Source organism: Cylas formicarius, unplaced genomic scaffold (genome assembly GCF_029955315.1).
Source record: "Cylas formicarius isolate icCylForm1 unplaced genomic scaffold, icCylForm1.1 PGA_scaffold_4__25_contigs__length_36172078, whole genome shotgun sequence".
Lineage (NCBI taxonomy): Eukaryota > Metazoa > Arthropoda > Insecta > Coleoptera > Brentidae > Cylas > Cylas formicarius.
This window is the reverse complement of record NW_026844334.1, coordinates 13,652,445-13,675,826: the sequence shown is the minus strand read 5'-3', so window position 1 is coordinate 13,675,826 and position 23,382 is coordinate 13,652,445. Positions and strand designations below refer to the sequence as shown.

General features: G+C 33.8%; 1 protein-coding gene across 1 annotated transcript in view; it reads left to right on the top strand.

Annotated features, from left to right (window-relative positions):
- LOC132700941 (chaoptin) overlaps positions 1-23,382 on the top strand; it is a 182,158-nt gene that overhangs the window by 149,633 nt on the left and 9,143 nt on the right. Inside the window, exons 4-5 of the mRNA XM_060668541.1 lie at positions 5,881-5,991; positions 15,487-18,509. Of these exons, the coding sequence (XP_060524524.1) occupies positions 5,881-5,991; positions 15,487-18,509 (3,134 nt within the window). The remainder of the gene's footprint in view (positions 1-5,880; positions 5,992-15,486; positions 18,510-23,382) is intronic.

Below are 23,382 nucleotides of genomic sequence, written 5' to 3'. Positions count from 1 at the left end.
ATAAAAAAGTGTGTGTGCACCTGAACATTCTTCTTGACGCTCATTTACGAAACATCACAAATCTCAAAACGTTTCTTTCTTCTTCGTTAAAATAAAGTAAAAATTTTCTGACTTTTAGGAGGTATGTTCAATATGAAGTTCGTTTTCCTTAAAGTGAGTTTATAATTTACCCCTTTCATCTTTCACACACTATTACATTTTTCGCTAGGCTTAATGTTTTTTTAAACATTTTTGTACAGTTTTAGCATTTATCTCAAGCAATTGCAATTTTATCTGACAAACTTTGCTTTGAAAATTCACGTAGATCAAAGAGGTGCTTAAATTATTACTGAAAAATCACAATCAATGCAATTAAAGTAACTAACAGCTCAGAAGGCCACTTAGCTCCGAGGATAATTTAAATAAATAAAATTTAAAAAGATATATCTAAAACGAAAGATTTTCAAAGTAGATTCTAGGCATCTATTAAAAAGCAATAAAATTCAAATTAATCCAAAGCTTAGCTACCACTGCATTTCATGCACGCTCGGTATTATTTTAAAGAGGCGGATCGTAGATTATGATTCAAATTCGGATCGATAGCCCGGGTAAAGAATTTCAACAACTGGGGTAACGGAGACAGAAACGTAACTATACATGAGTAAATTATTCATAGCGAATGTCGAGTTGTAACAATTTTACCGATAATCACCATCATCCGTGGACTCTTTCTCGTCTCATCAATTATTTCCAGCACGACGTCTACGTAATTGAATGTATATTTAATGTCGACGGACTCGCTCAAATAATTACCTGGTTGGGGATTGAGAAGTTTCCAACTTTACAAGTTGTGTAATTGAGAGCCGATCAGCTTTAGTTTTCTCGACATGCGGGCGGAGTTTAACTCTAGGATGACGGCTGTTTCCAATAAGTTTCCCTTGGATTCGTATTGTTTTTCCAGGTTGAAACGCATTCTTCCGATACACGTATCTACTTAGAATGACGCAAAACGTCCGCTAAATATGGTGTATATTTCGAAATCGTTTTTATATTTATGAACAAGGTTCATAAATATAAAACCTGGCTGCTTACTTCTTGTCACGAGGAATTAAATTAATGTAGATTCATTATAGCTGACATTGAATTTTCAAAAATCAACTGGTTAAAATATGAGTATGAGATTAAGTCAGTTTTTTTTTAGAACCTTCCACAGACTAATGTAATACTTTTTATAAAACTTCTTGATTCGAACTTGTTAACGTTTCGCCAATCATCTTGTTGGCTTCATCAGAGCTTAACTGAAACTGTGAAAGGAGTCCAGAAGTTTTGTAAATTGATTAAGTCAGAATTACATAAGGTTTGTAAATTATTTGTTTTAATTTGTGTTCCTTGCTAAGTAAGTATTTAAATACGAAATCCTATTTGGGCATTAAAAGTGAATCAGAATTAAGTCAATTCGTTTTATTTTAAATTTGTGTAAGTCTTAAGTTAATTGTTTTATTGAATGTCAATAACAATTAACTTAAAACCTATACTTGCATGTCAATAGCAATTAACGTAAAAGCTATACAAACATAATAAAAGAAAGTAGAGAAATTCATTTCGATTCACTTTCACAGGTATTCATTAATTTAATTTATTTTAATTAATTAATTAATTCCACATAAACCCTAATAAATTTAAGAGTTCTAGATAAAATTAATTTTTTTTTAAACTAGTCTAATTGCCAACTTCCGATATGACTGTAAGTAGCTTTCTTTGCTATTTTGTAATATAATAGTAATAGTAATAGTAATGGTAATAATAATAGTAATAGTAATAATAGTAATTCTAACCAAATAAAAACTGTATATTGAAAACTTATATCCAAATGCTAATGTCAAATACAAAACTGAAACAAAAAGCTTACTCAATTGAACATTTTCCATATCATTACAAGTCACCATATAAGTTGAGAAAGGAAATATTGTCGACATTACATAGTTCAAAGCCTCTTCGGTGAAATTAAGTAACAAAATTTTTAAATTTCGTTAATTTTCATTATTGAACTGTGGTGATTTTTACTTCATGAAAATGGATGTAACACAATTAAATTAGAACAAAAAATGTTCAGATTTTCACAGTTATTTATTACTTGATGACAGCTGCTTAGACAACACCCTGCCTTTTTAAAATGCATTGCAAATACATTTGATAAAGGCACGGTCGAAACAGTAAATAACTGTGAAAATCTGAAAATTTTTTGTTCTAATTTAATTGAATTTTCATTATTTCACCGTTTATCAAATCATAAAATCATTTATTGTTCTGTCTTTCACGCTTGCGATTGAGATACAATAAAGCTTCATTAAATTAGTCGAAAGCTCCTCTTCTAAAACGGGATCTGGACTAAAAAAAAGGGGTGAATTTTCAAGTTACAAAATTACTTTGCATAGTTCAATGAACCAAGCGTATTTAAGAATTCGGTGAAGTGAGTAATATTGAATTTATTTTCTGATAGAATATTCTAGTTCTATACTGATCCGATTAAACTTCTATTTCTTTTTCCTCTTGAGAATAACAGAAAATATTTTAAAATTTGTACTATTTTTAAAATTGGAGCATCTTGAGCAGGGTAACTTTCATGTTCCTTCTAAAAATTTATATAAGGGATTGTTTATCAGACCAATAAAGTAAAGTAAAGTAAAGTCACACTTATTTCAGAAATTAAACAATAAATTCTAAAAGATATCAAATCTGCAATGAATTTGAGAACTTTGTGCTTGTATTTGTTCAGCCTAGTGCTAAGTTCCTATTAATATCTAAATTTGAATATTAAAATTGAAATTAAATTAAATTACATTATTATTAAATTTACCGTCCACTTTTATCACTTCCAGGAGTCAACCTCTTAATTTTTGTATATTCCCTATTTTGCAAATTTATCGAAAAAAAAAAACATTCTAGACGCTACAAACAGGAAGTACTGAAATAAAGTATACAATTGATACTGGCATGGCCTAAACGAACCAAAAATGAATGGAATAAATTCAATTAATTTGAAACTGGGTAATTTGAAAATTACTGACGAGAAAAAAACTGACGAGAAAATTTGACCAAAGAAATTTTAAATTTCAAAGACATATTCATAATAAAATTCCTCATGTAATTAACGTATAAAATTGACTATTTTTTATTAATGATTCGGTCTACTTTGGAAGCTTTTAATAATTATAGCTGACTGTAAATGATTTTATCCAGAAAATATCTAAAACATGTAAAAATAAAATTTTTCATGTAATTAACCTATAAAATAGACTATTTTTTATTAATGATTCGGTCTACTTTGGAAGTTTTTAATAACTATAGCTGACTGTAAATGATTTTATCCAGAAAATATCTAAAACATCTAAAAAATGAGACTAAAAATATCGAAGTTTTTATTCATCTGTTTATAATAAAAGCCAGAAGTTTCTGCTTTCTGACGTATCCAGTTATCAAGCGAATCAGATTTTGGCGTTCTGAAATAAGACACATTTGAAGGTTTGAAGCGAGCAAGGATATGCATAATAGCCGCGTTCTAAACAAATATTAAATTCTATTAAAATCTTCATTAAAACGGAACGTTACCGTTTAAAGTTTAAAACCTCCATTTGCAATAGACTTTCTAATCGTCGGTGCCTTTAATAACGGTTTCTACGGAGATAATAAAGTTAGTTGAATGGCGCTAGAGTACGGAGCTGCGAAACTAGCGGTCGATCTTATCTTAACTGTTAGGCTAATAACTGCTATATACATTTTGGTCGCCCTGATCTTGAATTTCTGATTAAACTTCGTGCGGGACAATGATGTATTATCGAATCGCTGTTTAGCATCGAATTTTAAATTTGATTAGGTCAAAAATAAACCATACAGCTTTAGAAACATTGGCGCTCAATATTGGGATAACTTTAAATATGCCAAAATATCACTTCTAATCTTATTTTTGTTCACAATATCTAAATGAGGACATATATATACGAATTATATATTAAATTATTCATTTAAACCCCAACACCCGACACCAAATTCTCATTCTACAGAAAATTTTACACATTTTTTTGAAATTTTGAACGTCGGTGTCGGGAATTTCAGAAAAAAGTCCAATTGTTTTTTTAATAGAACTCCTTATCTTTTTAATTAAACCGTTCTTTTGGCTTGTTGCCAGGAAGCGTTATGTGGAGTCTTTAACAAATGAAAATATTTTTTGGTAGAGTTGTTTTTCCGGATTTTTTTCTTAATTCTAGAATATTTTAAATGATGATAGAAAATTGACAGTTATTTGAAATTCAAAATTAACTTCAATCTAGAGTTTATAAACTATTATATAATTATAATAAAATTAGAATACAGGGGACTTCAAGAGATTCGATATCAAACTACAACCTCACTCTTTTAGAAAAATTCGTTTAACTCCAAACTTAAATAGAGGTATATATTTTTTTGGATTTTATCACGAGCCTGAACATGTAGCTCGGCAAAGATGGGCAGATTAAAAGTTCCCAACCGCGTTTGTCAAAGTCAAACATGCAACGCTAAATTTAACGTATAGCCTTGACTAATTTAATCATGCACTTGAAGGTAAGGAGCTTTAAGCAAGATAACGGCATCGTTCCAAAATAGAGAAAGCATGTAAGAGGCACTATCAATCATATTTCTATGGCAGTTTTAAAGCCAATACGCTCAAGGCGACCTTCGAATATTAACCCAATTCGAGATCTATTCTGTTAATAAAGTTTCTAAAAATAACTTCGCTATGAGAAAAACAGCAGAAAGCGGTTAGATATGGAACGCACAGTACGTATACACTAAAATGTAAATTTGTATTCATGTAAAATTGTTATTACAGAAAATGTAATTTCAAAACTTTTACACTCAAAACACGAATAATTTAGATCGATGTATATATAATTTTTAACTGTTATACATACATTCATCATCCATATCATCCATCGGATAAGTGCAAGAATTCCGTCTCTAGTTCAACTTTTGGCCAATTTCGATACAAACAATAAAAATGTTTTCCAAACTCTGACGACATAAGAAAGACTCTCATTCGCTAATGTGTGTTCGATTTGGCACAGAGTAAACAACGACAAATTGATAGTAAGAACCAATTTTAAAAGAAGAGATATTTTCACTGCATTTGCATACTTATAGTAAATTATGATTGAATTTTTTTTACCTACGCAATATACACCACAGTATGTATACTTATCATCACTATCAAGAAGAGGAGTAACAAAAATTATTAAATTTAAAATTTTAACAGAGATATAGAAAATAAGAATAAAATGAATTACGTGAATGTACGTAAATGATTTTAAAATGGAAAATACGATTAATTAATAAAGTTAATAAAACGCATTAAAAACTATTAAAAACCAAAATGTCAAATTTAAAAGGATGCAATTGCGACCACCTTGTATACGTAACATGGGCCAATTTGGGCCAAAACAACCGACATTATGAAAACGTCGCAACTTTCAGGGGAATATCCGCGCCAAATTTTTGCATTTTTCTTCGTGAAAATGCGAATTAAAAACGATGGCTTTGGCCCCTCGGGGGGACGAACGAAAAACGGAAATGTAATTTTTCCATAGTTCCTTAAAAATTCGAGTCTTCGTAATTTCATTAAAAATCCCCGGTTTTTTAAGCACCTCGCCTTTTTGCCTCTAAGTATTCTACGCCCGTAAAGTTTTAAAGGATTTAATAAATGGGCAGATATTATAATATTTTCTTTACCGAACACAATCGGATGAAACGGCAAAGGCGTGTGAAATAACGCTGGCGCCGGAACCACCACAAAGTTTCATTTTAAACTAGATTAAGACAGGCAGGGAGATGTGCAGGTATGATTAAACATGGAAATGTCTCTTCCAGCTCGTCGTGGAAAAGCCTGACCTCGCTGGATCTCGGATACAATCAGTTAGACGGCGTTCCGTTCGTTGCACTGCGGGATCTACGTAGTCTGCAATGGATTAATTTACATGGGTACGTGTGGAATTTTATATTTTAATGATTTTCGGGGGCGGTGTCGAAACGAAAATCGATGAGCGACCTTAACGGGGTCACTCGTTAATTTTTTTCTCTATTTCGTATTCGAATAAATACACATGTTCCATCCACTCGCACTTACTTATAGGATGAATCAATATTCCCGCTAATATTTTTAGGGCTGCTAGGTATAGTCTGTGTCAATATCCATCGTGCTGGCTTTTGCCCGCAATTATGGAAGTTACTTGCCGACGGCAATCAAACTCGAGTACTGTAGATATTAAAGGACAGGATATTTTGGACGGACTCTCAAAAGTTTTGGTAATAATATAATATTTTTTGTTTATTTAGTTGGATATAATCTTATAAAATTTCACTAAGAAAAAACGATGACATTAAATATAATTCTGTGTTACTGTCAAAGTCGTGATTGAGATTAATTTATGTTGTTTTGTATAAAAATGTAAGAGTCCTCAATTTGCTGTACTAAATTTTTCCAGCTCCCAATTGGTATGTTGTTAATTACATTTTTTATCAAATTTATAACACTGGGACTTAAACTAGGAGTAACATTTTACTTCGTTTCACAAATGCTCTGTTATCAGCATGTTATCTCAAGCATGCTGTTTTTTAATTGCATATAAATTTACAAAAGTTGAATTTTTTTGTAACCGAATTCCAAATAAATACCATTTTCTAACAAATATTCCTGGATTTCAGTTTTTGAACTTGATGAGGCTGATGCTTCGCGTAGCAGACGGCTGCGGTAGCTTGCGTTATCCAGGACAAAACTCTGTTATTGAGAATATTTTTTTAAAGGATTGTTTTGAAACCAATTTTCAAAAAATTTGGCACTTGTAACCTCATGATAATCCAAGCTAGAGCCCTTAATATTCTTTGCAGACAACAGCAAGCAGTTTTGGACAAATACGTCTTCTGTCCCAACGTATGTTAGGGTGATGCGTTTTTCTTTATTTAAAGTTTCTTTGGTCTGACAGTTTTGAGTGGAATCAACCCATCCTTTAAATATAGTGTCGTGTGTATCAAATCATGTTTCATTAAGGTATCCTTTAATTTCTAGAAGGTAATTTAATCTCCAATTGCGTAATCTGTGTGATTCCATTACTACTTGCCTTTTGTTTATATTGCGGTACTTAAATCCCATTTTACAAATAACTCCATGGAGAGTGGTACGATATTTATATTAGTTCATCTTCTTCTACCTGCTTTTTCAGTTTCGAGAGGAACAACTTCGCATTGATAAAGACAATATATTTTCCTTCTTATTATGGCCTGATCACTATCGCGAGTTTGAAAATCGCCACGTTTTTGCAAGTAGACAAGTTTCTTTTAAAGCTTCTTGTTTAATAAGTCTTCTAGTGAATAAAATTTCAAACACATTTTTCACAACCTGTTTTGCATCAAGCGACAAATGATGAAAATAACTTTTTTAAATCGCTCAGTAAAAACAGTTATTCAACACTGCCATAAATGGTTAACACTCAAGAAATATATCCGAAAGACAGAAATATACCTGTCCAACCCTTGCCTTTTCACTCAAGTAAGAATAAATTTTTTGTTAACGGTTTTACTCTACAACGATAGGTCATTATCACATCATTAAACTTTTATTATACACTATGAAGATTGAAACAGACTATAACAGCTAAATTCATGCTAGAGGAGACTATCGTTTGCTAGACTACTAAAGTCGCTCCTAACAACTTCAAAATTGTTTCATAAATCTGCGAGAAAACAGTGTTTTGTTTGCTAGTATCTTAATCTACAAACGGAACTAGAATTTTTGAGACACGACTTGAATTACTGAAATTTTACAAAAAGTTCCTCGAATGGTTTACCGGAGAACCTTTTTAATAAAATTTACAATTTCACTTTCCTTAATAATAACCTCTCCAAGGGATGTTTTCCACTGATCGCGGGATGAACCGGGTTGTGTAAGTAATTATAATGCATTTTTGATGTTTCGGTTCGTGTAGCGAAAGAGGTGCATGGTTAAGTAGAATAACTACGGTTGTGCAGTTGACCGGTCAAATTTTTGCGTTTTTTTTTTTGCAATTTGACCAAAAAAAATTTTTAAATGCAATGAAATTTATATTTATTTATATTTAGTTATATTTAGCCATCGCGTCGTTCTGGGAACTAAATGGAGTGGATGTTTTTAATGGGATTTCCCAAAAATGTGGCATTCCGGTATTTTTTGAAGAGGTTTATAGGTAAATTCGACATCACAAAGGCACAATAATTTATTAAAAAACACATATTATTATTAAATAATGGTAGACAACACTTTACAATTGTTATTTAAAACATTTTCATCGAATTTGTCTAGTCAATTAATTAATTAACCGTCAATTGACCAGTTCCAACACTAAAAATAACATTAGGTTGTTACGCTTCGCCAGACTTGTACCTTGTACAGATGCGGATTTTTTTTGCACGTTTTAATCTTTTTTTTTTAGTTTTATAGATATGACGTTTAATAAAAGTAAACAAACAAAAATTTTGTTGGCAGTCTGAGAATTTCTTTATATTTTTTCTAATATCAAATATATGAAAACGCTATCGATTTGCCCCAGGCTTTTTGCTCTGGTCCTTCCAAAGGAACACATTTATTTAGGGTTCTTCGGCTTTTATAATTCTCGAAATTCATAAATTACCGAATTTCCTCGGGTCCAAAAAAAAATGAGGCGGCTGTTTATATGTAAAAGAAATCTTTTGAATATTGTATTTTCTAACCGTATTAAAAATCCGTCGCGGAAAATTGGAATATCCTCTGCAAAAGAGTTTATAATTATATCAAACCCTTATTCGTACCTGAGTAAGATTGGAAGGAAAAAAGGGAAATGTATGGCGGCGAAGAAATTTGTGGACGTTGTTGCCAAGTTTCGTACAACGAATGAAAGAAATTTGAATATATTTGGATAAAAACTATTTAATGAAGTATCGAGTTAAATTTATTGCATAGTATCATTGTAATTTTTTTTTGCAAAAATTCTGACTTGATTAGAAATTCTTCTTGGGGGATCGGGTTTCGATTTCGATTTAAAAAACCGAGTAAGAAAAACGAGAGAATATTACGTACAAACACAGACATTTTTCGTGACATTTCCCTAATTGGATTTTTAAATAAAAAGGAGTACTTATCACATTTTGCCGTTCCACATTCGGACGGAGGTAATACTATCAGCGGGGAAAAATGCGAAATCGCTGTTGCCAAATACAAAAATTGCGATGAGAAATTTAATTTATTAATAATATACAATTTAATTTATAAATAGTCTTAAATTGGAACATGCCCGCTTGTTATGCTGTTATACTGAGTAATTTATAAGATATAGCAGACGCTCTTTGGGAATTACTTTATACAGGATGTTTTCCAGTTGAATATAAATATTGAAAGTTATGATTTGTTTATATATTTTATAAAGAAAACTTCATATAATCGTGTGTGCTACACATTTCAACCTTTCTGACGCAGGGTGATTAACTTGTAGTATATGCAATTCCAGACATGTTTCAGTATACCACTTTTTTTCCGTCGGTGCCGTAATCTGACACTTTCATTCATTTTTAAAGATTATTTACTGGTGTTCCAACTGCCTTCTTCCAAATATATACAAAATAATCGTGTAAAGTGCAGTATACAAATTATACAAGAAACAGGATTTAAAAACATAATTAAATTATCTATAGGCTATTACTAAATTGCAGGGAAATATTTCCATTTTTTTCAAACCATAACTTTTGAATTTTAAAACAGATATAAAAAAAATACATTTTAATAGAATGTCTATTTCTTCTATAAAGAAGTTGAAAAAGTCATTTTTTTAAAAGTATTTTTTAATTTATGTTAAACTGGCTTGAATATTCGTATATAGAAAGTATATCATTAGGCAACTCTCCTCTGCTTTCTCTATTTTGGCTTTTTCAATTTTATCCAAACAAAGTACATTATTTGTAATTTCTTAATAAGAGAGAGTGAGTTGATTTGATTTCACGATTTTCACCTAATAAATATCCCCGCGGATACAGTATTTTCAATGAAAGATAATCTTTCTCTAGGTAGCTGGCAATATGTTTTTTAATTAATAGATTAGTGTTAAACTGATCTTTTAATACATTTTCGCCTGTACAAGATATTTGTACTTTTTGAAAGCCATAACCTGATGAGGTTCCCTCAAAAGGCATTGAGATTATTGAAAATTAATACTCCCAAAATATCAAATATCCAAAAAACTTAAACGCAACTTAAAATCTGTCACTTACATAAAAACCACTCGATAAGCTTTCTCTAGACAGCTTGCAATATGTTTTTTAAATAGTAAATTATAACACGCAGGCAGCTTAAAATCTGTCAGGTATAAGAAATCACTCCAACTTGTTTCAGGATTTTGGTAGCTAACACCTAAAAGGAAAGTGTAATCTTATTAAAATATTAAAAATTCTAAAAATCTGCTATCTGGCTTATTTATTTATTTTATATCCATCTCGGCAGTAAAAACATTCGATTCTATGCTTTTAATTTAATAACTAAAAGTTATAGGCGCATCAGCAATTTTAATTCACGTACCGTGCGTTTCGGTAGAAAATCCGACGTTTGCCCTTATCAAACTTTCCACGATCAGAACTAGTTCCGAACTCTGTAAGAATCGAATTTGGTCAGTAATGCGGACTGACAATAGCGGTGAGACGGGCAAGTTTTCCTTATAACTTCAATAAGAGCCGTTCTTGCTGCCTGGCTGCAACAAAGACGTCTCACTATTTTATTGAGCAAGTTTAATAGTTTTAACAACGTTTGTTTTCTTTTGTAACGACGGAACCGGATCGGAAAACAGCATATTCTCGAAAAGTTTCGGCTTCTTGAGAATTCCCCGTGCCGGATTCCCGCCCGTTTTGTTTTCTTTGAATTTAATTGAAAAAGCGACGGCGAGAGCAAAGGAGTTGGAGAAGCACTGGAACATATCGTTCGTAGAAAATTGGTTGTTTTAAGGTTTAGTTAATTCTGTAAACAGTCGTGATTAAAATCGGGACGCGGATTAGTTAGCTGGAAATCTGATGTCTTAAAAGTTACGTTTGGATAAGATTTTCCACATATACGAGGTGAATATAAAAAGAATGTCTACCACGTTATTAAGAAATGTTTGTTGATGTGCAATACAATTTAAATGAATCCCTTAGTCTTTTTTTTATAATTTGTTACCCTGTAATAAAATACGCACTCTAGATTTTGTGAAGCAAATTTTACTAAGAAACTGACGGGTAGCAATGGGTATTCTCTTCTTTGTCATAAACGTTCATACTAATGGCCGATAAATGTAATAGGAAATTGTTTTGCATTTATTATTCATCCATGTGTCTCCCTTTTGTCCTTCTTTGAACTAAGTAGTTATGATATAATTTAGCTATTTTTAATGGTGTCAATGTTGTGTATGTAGAATTAATTAATCTTTATTATTAAATTTTAATACAAATTTTGGCATTTACACCTAATTTACGAAAATATTACATGATCTGAATTTGATTTATAAATAAATAATTACTCATCGACTTATATAAATAAGCTATATAGCTATGATTATAATGATAATATTATTTGTGTCACGTGGTAGTAATAGATTCTTAATTACCGCTGTATGGTTGTAAATTTAAATTTAACAACGGAGGCGCATTTAAATCGAATTGGTCAGAGATTGGAATATTTCATTTTATTAATCTCCATAGCTCCCAACAAATTTGTGTATTTCTGAATTTAAATGAATGGCATAGCTAGAATCCGAACTTTTATTTTTGTAGGCTCTTTTTTGTTCGCTAATGTGTTTCTTAAATGTTCTACCTGTTTGAGTTTTTTGTGATTCAGTTTTATTGTCTTTTAAAAATTTTCCAATAGTGTTTTCGGTTTTAAAAGCAACCTTAGGACCCAATTCAGATGATGTTTCAAATATTTCTTGCTAGGTTCTCCTATGTATTTTATTGTTTTATAAAATTTGGGTTCCGTATTTAATATGACATGGATAGAGTTCCGAGTTATGTGAGACTGTGTTTTAGTTATAATCTTATTTATCAAAGAGGGTTCGTATGGTCTGTTCATGGATATAAGAAAGTGACAATTGCTATTGAATGGGATTATCCAAGGGTGGTCATTAACATACAATGCAATAAGATTATTACCTAAAGTTTCGGAATTTAAATTCAGGTAAAATTGTGGTCCGTGGTATGTTTAATATTCATTGGTTTGGTATACTACTTAGTTTAAGTTTATTAGTAATCATTCTTATTTCGTGTATATCACAGCTTGTGTTGAATCGTGTGCGAATTATGCAAAATATGTGCAAGCCTAGTGTATCTCAGGAGATGCTCCCGCCCAGATGTAGAAAACACTATTCTATTGAGACTAAGGAAGTTATAAAAAATGTTTATTAGACTCTCATTGAACGTGGTGCCAGCAAACAAGCATCTTTAGTAGAAACGGCCACATTGACGAAAATTCTAACATCAACTGTACGGAAAATTGTGAATAATCCCATTTCAGCGAGAAAAAAAGAAGCGATGCTGACATTTTCTCGAGTGTAGATGAAAGTGATCAAGATATAATACGGCGTAAAATTTAATTAGGAGGCTTGAAAAAGATGAAACCGGTGTTAAATGTGGCAGAACTACCTTATGGAAGTGCATTCAACACTTGGGTTTTAGATTTCAAAAAATTGACAAAAGGCAAGTTTTAATCGATTTTTTTAGAATTCGGAAATGGCGACCGGAATATCTAGAAAAAATTAGGATTTATAGAGAACAACAAAGGCCAATTATTTACATAGATGAAACCTGGTTCGACACTTATGATACTCCGGAAAAGGGTTGGGTTGACTCAACGGATAAGTGTAAAACAAAACGCGCCATCAAAAAAAGGTAAAAGAATAACTATTTTGCATGCTGGCTCTAAAGATGGTTGGATTCCAAATGGTCTTTCTGTATCTGCGAAAAATATTAAAGATTCTTCTCTGGATTACCATGAAGACACCACCCCTGATTTATTTGAAAGTTGGTTTAAAAACAAACTAGTTCCAAACATTCCTCCTAATAGCATAATTGTAATGGACAATGCAAGTTCTCACAGTAGACAGTTGACTAAAACCCCTTCCTCATGTGACACAAAAGCAACAATCCAAAACTACATTTACTACACGAAGATTATACCTAAAAACAATTAATTGAGGTTCTACAAAGCTTGAACCTACAAAAGGAATACGTCGGTGATAATTATTCAAAAAATTTAGGGCATGCAGTTTTAAGGCTTCTACCTTACCACTGTATATTTAATCCCATTAAATATGTTTGGTACTTACTGAAATCTGCCATTGGTCGTAACAATGTTTTTCCCCGTGTTAACTCCAATGTCCTCAAACTTATAGAAACCGAAGTTTTTAACATCCCTCCACAAAGTTGAGCAAATTCTGTTAAACATATAGAAAAAGCAGAACAATCGTATTTCCATATTGCAAATAATATAGAACAAATAATAATTAGAACGGGCGATGAAAGCGATGGTGATACTGATATATTATGTGAATAATTTTAAGTAATTTAAGTAGGTAATAAAAATAATTTGTAATTTTATTTTAGATTTAAACATAAATACATACATAAATAAATAAATATTGTTTAGTATCTGTCCCCCAAAGCCCCAAATAATTAAATTCAAGCAAAGTACCTACCTGTTTGGCCATATTTCATTCTTACAGCTTGCTCAGGACTTTTCTTAATTTGTATCAGTTAGTCACTTTCTCATATCTGTGAACAGACTTTACCCATTGTTGGTTGGATATTCCAATCACGCCTGTAGTTTCTTTTGTAACAGCAACATCAGTTTAACTTTCAACAAGATTAATAAAAATTTTATAATATCATATTCCCTTTAAACCCAGATATGTTATCAAAAATTCGTTCGAACTAATTAACAAGGTTACAAATATTAAAATTCCTCCTGAGGCAATTCTTGTTTCTTTTGTTCATAATCTTTCTTAGCATTCCACCGATTGACCGATTATTGTATATTTTGTTTTTGACAAATGTTTGAAGAAAATATTTTTGATCATTTGATAATAACATGTAAATGATTTCAGTAAAAATTAAATATAAAATAAGTACACAACGAGAATACCTTATTCTTGCATATATAAATCATCAAGGGAAGAATAAAATTGTAAAATGTACTATGGTAAAATTTCTAAACCAAATTTCTAAAAGAAAAACTAAAGGATTTATGAAATTAAGTTCTTCAGCTTTGATGGAATATGTCGCAATTTATATTCACGGAATTCTGGTCCTTTATGCTAGATATGTTTGTCCGAATGGAAACGGCCCTAAAAAAAGATTCTACCGCTATTTTTGATAATAAAAGAGAGCGAATCCGGCCGGTGGTTAAAATTGTTCTTCGAGAACTTCCCTGTCCTTTAATTGAAAGAGCTTTGGTTTGACACTTACTTGTTGAATCGGTTCATCCTTTTTTGGCGGCCGTATCCATGTCCCTAATGTTATTGTTGGATTTTTAAAACAGACTGTTTTAACAAACAATCTGAAGGTAGAAGTTATTATATAGTCCTTGCTCTACTAATTCTGATAAAATTCCTACATCGTCTGATAAAGTACCTTTAGTTTTTATGCTCCAAAAAATGAACCCTAGTTAAACTTAATTTTTAAAAGTAATGAATGATTGAATGAAGGAGGTTATCAACTTGTTGCATTTGTAAAAAATTATTTTTTGGATATATTCTTGCCAAACAACACATGATGTGTGACGGGACTTCACTTCACTTCACCGCTCCGATCGCTCGTGAGTCAAGTACAAGAGACGTCCGAAGTGGCGACCGTGATTAAAGAAACTTATATCTTAAAATGTAACTTCGCACATGCTTGATCAGTGCATATTTAGACACTTTAGAGTAGGGAGTAGAAAAACTGTTTTATCACTGTTTTAACAATATCGCAGCCACAGAAGACGGGTGAGGTACAAATGGCAAGCAAAAACTCTTAAAAAATATGGAATTTCATTAAACATGTTCAACATTATTTTGGATTTTTTAAACTACGGCATGAAGTTAAGTTCTATTGAAGAAACACGTTGGTATTGTGACACATGTCAAATGGCCCGTCGCTAGCGTAAAATCTAATAATGATCAAAAGTAAAACAGTTGTATTAAATCCCTCATAACAATCATAAAACATTTTCAAAATTACCAAAACGTTGCCTGGGCCATTCCAAAGGAGACGAATATGAATAATAAAAGTACGATCAAAACTTTTTCGTCCCGCCAAATAAATCAGCAAACGGCCGAATTATTTTTTTCCGATCTAATAAATAATCCCCTCGGCGCCTCCCCATTGACACATCAGAATTGCATCCCAAATCTTCGGCAATAAATATTCCCGCCACCCACGTATATATATTCCCGATCTGAAACCCCTGTCTCGTTGCAGGAATCAGGTATCGACTGTGACCGGCGACTGGTCGCACATGAAATCCACCCTGGCCACCCTCTTCTTGGGGGAGAACGACATCGCCGAAATGACAGCCGATTCGACCGCCGCGTCCCCCGTTCCCCATCAGCAGTTACCCCATGCCGGCCTGCGTCAACTCAAGGGCCTCATTTGGCTGAACCTCGACGGAAATCGGATTCACAAAATTCACAAACACGCCCTGCCCCCCGCCTTGCAGACGGTCAGCGTTTCGCATAATTTGATCGAGAACTTTCCGCTCGATATTATCGCCACAATACCTCATTTACAATGGCTGTATTTACGAGGCAATCAAATCCGGACCATACCGGAACACACGTTCGCCCGGAAGCTGTGGCTCGAGAAGATCGATCTTAGCGAGAACCACGTCAAAGCCTTGCCCAGGAAACCGTTTAATAACTCGATTTACATCAGAGATTTGAACATGGCGTCCAACGACTTTACGACAATCACCGACGACAGTTTCGCGGGGTTGGACTGTCGCAGGATCATTTTATCTTACAACTTGATCGAGAACGTCGACGACGGCGCCTTCAACGGAATCGTCGACACGCTGGAGTATCTGGATTTGGACCACAACAACCTAAAGCAAGTGCCACTGGCGGTGACGCTGCTAACCTCGCTGAAATACCTCTACCTATCGTTTAATTCGTTGAGCGAGATATCCGGCGACGCGTTGGAAAACTTCAGCCACAGTTTGAAAGCGATCAGCTTAAGCGGCAACAACCTGCCGCAAATCCCCTCGGAAACTTTAAGGAACTGCTCGAAAATCTCCTATTTTAATATCGGTTTTAACAAGATCTACGACATAGAGGACGGCGACTTCTCCGAATGGGGCTCGGGCATTCAAACTTTGATACTAAATAACAACCGTATCACCAATTTGAACGGTAAAATATTCGCGGACCTTCCCGAGCTGCGCGAGCTGAGCCTCAGCTTCAATCCGCTGAGATTCATCGAGACTGACGCGTTTTACGGCCTCGACGGTCTCGAAACTTTGGAACTGTCGTTCAGCATGGACCGCGACGACTTGCCCCACGAAATTTTTCAAAGTTTAACGCGACTGCAGTTCCTGTCCCTCGACCACAATAACTTCCACGAGATTAACCCGGAATCGTTCGACCCGTTACGGGAACTCGCCTATCTCAACCTCGAATCGAACAAAATCCACCTGATTCCGCCGAAACTTTTTAAACCGGACACACATTCCAATCTAAAAGACGTCAGATTTTGCAATAACGAGCTCGCATTCATTTTATCGGATACGTTTCGATCGCTGAGCAATCTGGAAACGGTCGCGCTCTCCGATAATAAAATTAAATACCTTCAAATTGGGAGCTTTAGCGATCTGCCGCGGCTTAACAAATTGATCCTGTCCGACAATTCGATAAGTCGCATCAGCACGGGCGCTTTTTCGAATCTGTCTTCCCTGACCAAACTAGACTTGCAGTCGAATCAATTGGCCGAGATATCGTTCAAGCAATTCGTCAACGTGACCGGCCCGCTCTTTTTGAACCTAAGCCGTAATCAGATGACAGCTTGCAATTCCGACAGGAAAATGCTCAAGCTCGAAGTTTTGGACCTAAGTCATAACCACTTTGCCGCCATTCCCGAGTGTTTGGAGTACACGGCGTTCCTCAAGAAACTCCACTTGGACTTCAATGTAATATCGTCCATCGGGTACAACGCTCTGATGCACCTCACATCGTTGGAGCACCTCGGACTACGCAAGAACAAAGTAATGCTCATCGACAAAAAGGCTTTCTTCGGACTGCAGAGCTTGCAAATTTTAGACCTGTCCGGAAATCTAATCGGCCATCTCCATGCTGGTCAATTTTCCGATACGCCCAAGCTACGCGTCCTCAACCTCAGCGGTAACAGTCTAAGTTACCTGCCGAAGGACGTTTTCAGCAATACGCTGGTCGAAATGATCGATTTGAATTACAATTCGTTCTCGGTGGTTCCGAGTTTGAGTCTCGCGGACGTGGGCTTTACTCTGCGGCACCTCTCGATGCGATCCAATAACCTGGAGCACATAGATATAACAACGTTTCCGGACATGCCGTATTTGCACCACCTGGACTTGAGTGGAAATAAGCTGACGATTCTGCCGGACAACGTGTTTACGAGTCTCGGGCTTCTGCAAACTTTGGATTTGAGTTCGAATCCCTTGCGGGCTAACTTCAAGGAACTCTTCCACTACGCGCAAAGTTTAAAACACCTCAACTTAGCAGACACCGGGATTACGTCTACTCCGCACTTTCCTCTGCCGAATTTGGTCCATTTGAACCTCTCGCATAACCATATACAGGCAATAAACAAAAACGCGGTTCAGGAACTGAACAAGCTCAAAGTTCTCGACTTGAGTCACTCCAGTCTCGCTTATATTCCGTCGCACCTCTGGATACATTTGCCGAATTTGAAAAGTCTCGATATATCGTATAATCCGATAAAAGAAATAACCGTCGATAGCCTCCACGGACTGAAAAGCCTGCAGGTTTTAAACATTCAACACTTAAAAAGGATTTCCAAATTCGAAAGCAAGGCACTTATCCAATTGAGGATTCTGTCGGAACTCTCCATGCAGACGTGGCCCAGCGTCGAGCATTTCTACGACGAATTCTGTTACCTGCTTTCGCACTTGAATCAGCTACGAGTGCTCCGGGTGATTTTCATCGAGCATAAGCTCGAAGATCAGTTGTCGTGTTTGACCAATCGAAAAATCACGAATATACAGATTACCGGGCGGAATTTGAGAATTGTCGAGAAGGACGCTTTCGCGAGATTAGTGCGAAACCCTAGTTTAAGTATAAAAATATCGGGGACTCAATTGTCCGAATTACCGAGCGGATTGTTCTCGAATATGGACAAAATTTCGTACCTATCGATAGATTTAAGTTACAACATGTTGAGTTCGTTAAATCCGGAGACATTTTATGGCAATTCAACAACGTGGGATAACATCGGAACTACGTTGATCACTGGTAAGTGTATTAGATTTCCTAGAATTTCAATCGCAATATAGTTGCTTAATATTTGACACATGCGATGAGCGGTCTTAGTTAACTAACTATTGATTTTTTTCAAGTTATAGAGATGATTTTTGTTGCTAACTTGCATGGAATGTAGTGTATTTTTATAGCAATTAAAAATATATTGTATAGGAAGTCGCAAAAAATGTGGTAAACCAATATTACATATTTTAAAAATTATATATTATAGTCATCGGGCTTAAAAATATATAATTTTAATTATTAAAATTCAGAATATATGATATCAATTTTTCAAAGAAACTTCCACAGGCTACTGTAATACTATTTACAAAACTTCTGGATTCCTCCTCCGTCGGTGTTTTGCTGAGTCGAACTTGCTAACGTTTCGCCAATCATCCTGTTGGCTTCTTCAGACCTTGACTGAAACTGCTTATATATCGTTTGAGGAGGCGGAGCTAAATTAAGGGCACAAACACCATCTCGAATGACTGATTCTCATATTGGTGAAAGGTAAAGACGTGAGTCGCGGTTAAGATTGTTAGGTTGTTTACAGATTTCTATATACCCTCGGATTTTTCGTCGGTAGAAGAATTGATTACATAAAAGAATTTTAGTTTTAGATGATCATCTTTGATCCTAAATTCCATTTGAGATGCCAAGAGTTTACAATATTCCATGCATATGCGGCAAATAATACATTGCAGAGACCGGACGAAAAATATCAACAAGAACATGAAAGGGACTTAATACTAAAACAAATAAACTCATCAGCTGTTGCCGAACACACTCCGAAACCGCTAAACTAAAATTCTTACATGTAATCAATCAGTTCTTCTACCAACGAAAAAACAACACAACAATGTCAACCGTGACTGAGGTCTCTACCTGTCACCAATATGGGAATCACTCATGCCCCTCATTTAGCTCACACAATATATAAGCAGGTACAGAGTGCAATTCCCGCCAGTTTTAGTCAAACTCTGAAGAAGCCCACAGGATGATTGGCGAAACGTTAGCAAGTTCGACTCAGCAAAAAGCCGACGCCAGAAGTTTTGTAAAAAGTACATGATATTAGCAAAAAAAATGTCAGAAAATATTTCAAATTCCGAGTATGGAAAAATATATATCGTTTTGTAGATATGATTCATACATATGATCTTGATATGATATCATGATTTCTGATATAATTGTTATTTTTTGTTTCAAATGATAATATTAAATATAATAAGATAAAAATTTGTCTGAACACTGTAAACAATCAGGAATTTTATGAAATAACAAGATCATTAAAAATTTAACATAGTTCCGAATTCGATGAAGTGTCCAGTAATCTTTTGAATTTTATAATTCTTGCAATTGTTCAACCATTGGTCTATTTAATTAATAATTCATTAAAATACGCAATTTTCACAGAACAAGAAAAGATGGTGTATCACGAAAATTTTAAAAATCACATTAGGTTTGGCATACTGGAAGTTGAGAAAGTATTTACAGTACAAAAGCGTGGAAGCGGAACACTTCTGGGTTTAGAACGTAGGCAGTCTTGCAGAGGAAAGTTGCGACTGAAAAGAGCCGTTATTATCAAATTTCATACCAGGATAAAAAATGCAAATATTGTTATTTTTGACACTGTTTAATATACCTAGTATAATATACCTTCAATAGATATATATTTTTATTATTATTATTAAACTCCTTAAAACACAAATACACCGTTTTATTTTTTTTTTAAATAAAATATACACAATTTTTTGTACTTCCTGTAGAATATATTTTCTTAACTATTAAAATACCACATATTCTATTTAAAAAATCAGCTGGATGGTCCATATCTTATCAACAACGCTGTAGTTTGAACTGCTACTTGGGTCTGTGTCTATGTCTAATACTAATAATACTGTTTCAAAATGTATATTAAAGTTATATTTTTAATACAATATAAAAAAAAAATCGCTGGATATATTATGGTGTATTTTGTGTCCCCTGTCCGTTATAATCGTTTAACCCGAGTACACTTTTGCAGTGTCAAGTTCTTGTTTTTTCTTTATTATTAATAATAATATTAATAATATTATTCTTAGGTATATTATAGGTTAGAAATTACCATAACTGTCTTCAAAACACAGGATGTCAAAATTTCATTACTATTTTGTTTTTCCGTTTTACCATATTTTACGTTGAATTTGATAAGACCGATTAAACTTTCCCTGGCTCAGTTATTTTTTCCTCGTTTAAGCAACATAGCAAGGTGTGCAATGGAAGATTCCGTTTACTTTTCTCAGGCATCAGATTTGATTAAGAAGCGATAAAATGCGAAGGAATGAATTTTCTAGATTAAATTAGGCACAGGAGAAAAATCCTTGTCGCAAACAAGCTCATTGCTCCCGGGAGAGGAGCTATCAAATTCAAATTCACGAAACAAGTTCCCCAAAATGTTTCCTTTGTTCTTTTTTACGCGTTGAATTCATGATGTTGTCTAGGAATTCTACCCCCGAATACCGGGAGCGAGTAAGCATAGGATTAATCTCAATCAATTTTTAAAAAGTTCCTGTTTTTCTACCCTATTAATACGATAATACGGGTTACCACGTGTTTCCGAACAAAGAAAAAACAGACACAATGTCCGTATAAATTTTATTAATTGTCCAAATACTGAATGTGTATAGTGTTAAACTCGTATGAATAGAACGTGCTAGATGAGGCGAAATTCAGTTCCAAGATAATATTTATTTCCTCCCGCGTTAACCGAAATTAATAAATGCGGCGGCGGCGGCGGTTAAATAGTTGGGGTTGCATTTCCAGTCGGCATTACCAGTTTTTACGCTGCACGTGTGTGGACTCGGAAGATTTATACTCGTTTGAGTTAAATTTCGTTAAAAGCGAACGAGCGACTGACACCCCAGAGAAAACTAATAAATGGAGAGTGACGGATACGTGTAGCGCAACTCAGATGTTCCAAAGTTTAAACAAATTAAGGTAGGGCTTATGTTTAAGGAATGAATTCGTGATGGACAACCAATGATCGACTGAAAATCGATAAACCTCCCGATTTTATAACAAAATCACGATTTTATTTTTTAATGTTTTGTTTTATATCGTGTCTTTGGTGTATCTACATGTTTAGTTTGTATCATATTGACGGAAAATGACCCAAAACTCCAAAATAAAGGCAAATTGAAAGAGGAGTTAACTAAAATACCTTTTTATTCTTTTAATATTTCTTTTCCTATAGTAAGAATTTCGTTTCCGATAATTCAAATCCAGGGTATTCCCCGGTAGCAGAGGGTCATCAAAATGATGTCACCATATGACGAAAATTACGGTATATAACAAGACGTGAATTTGGCCTACTAATATCTTAGACGAATGATGTCATTTAAGTGACGTCTTTTTTACGTCAATTAGTGTCGTCATGTGTCAAAAATATAATGACTTTTAAATTGTTTTTTTTTTTTAATTGTGAAAATTAAAAGTAAATTAATGTAAGTAAAGCAAACTAAATTGCATAGAACGTCTATTGCGCTTGCGCAAAATTGAAAATTATAGTTTATGAGCCTTTCTCATAAAAAAAGTTAACAATGGAAGTATAATATACAGGATCTTCTATCTGATTTTTTCACGAAAATTATTATTTTTCATTTTGACTCACCCTGTATAATAACAAATGACTGTGCCACTTTTTAAAATTGTTGACATAAAATTACAATTGCAGAATCTATTAATATCATAATATACATGGTGTTACATTAAAATGTAAATTAGATTTTCCGCACATTTATGAATCGCCCTGTATATTTGAAAATAATTACAAATTGTTTTACACGGTATTTGGACGCGGTTTTAAATATGATAATAGTTTAGTCCATATCTTGAATGAATCAAGTCATCTTATGATGATATTCTGAGGTCATTTTTGTGTGGCGTTAATAAGACATCCTTTTTTTGACGTCAATTTGATTTTCGGACCACTGAAGTGTAACGACCACTTATGACACTTTGATGCTCCTCTGCTACCTGGGTGTGTGTTCGTAATTGTGTGTATATTAAAGTATTATATAATATATCCAAGGCAAGCCAACTCTGACATTTTTAAAACACTTAATGGTAAAAACAGTGCATGGAAAACTAGAATTATTCAGAGTCATACGATGTTTTTGCTGCATTTTAAAAAAATTGTTGCAACTTTTTTGTTATGGAAAGTTTTGTGTTTCTATAAAAACATTTATAGAACATTTTTTACTCAAAATTTAATCGATGAAATATAATGTTCTTAATACTAATATTTTATTAGCTATCCAAAGACAAATTGATTTTTTATATGGCACACCTCCTTTAACAAAGGAGAGTTTCCCTTGTAAAAGTGTCCAATTTAGTCTACCCTATACATGCATATGTGGTCGATATTTCTTTTTGTTATTTGTTTTGTTTAGATTGAAACAAAAGTTGGAAAACGGTGTTCTTATAGTTCAGTTTAACTGCTATTTATCTTTCAGTTATGGTATGAGTCCATCCTGAAATTACATTACATTACATTTATAAATCATTAATGGGAGTGTGTTTTTTAATAGTTTTCTCTACGGGATTGCATTCACAGTCCGCATAATTGGTTTTTACATTACACGCATATGTATTCGGAGTATTTATACTCGTTTACGTTTAATTTTGTGAGAGACGGAGGAGAGACTGACGCGTAGGGATAGGAAACTAAATTACCAGGGGTATAGTAAAGATCATTCGTCAACTTCTAGTGTCTATCCAACCAAACTGAATTTCTATCGACCGGTTAGGAATTTGCATTATCTAATACGCAAAGTTTACCACCACCCCACCTCCCTCCTCCTCTGACAGTGCTGTCTGTCGGTGA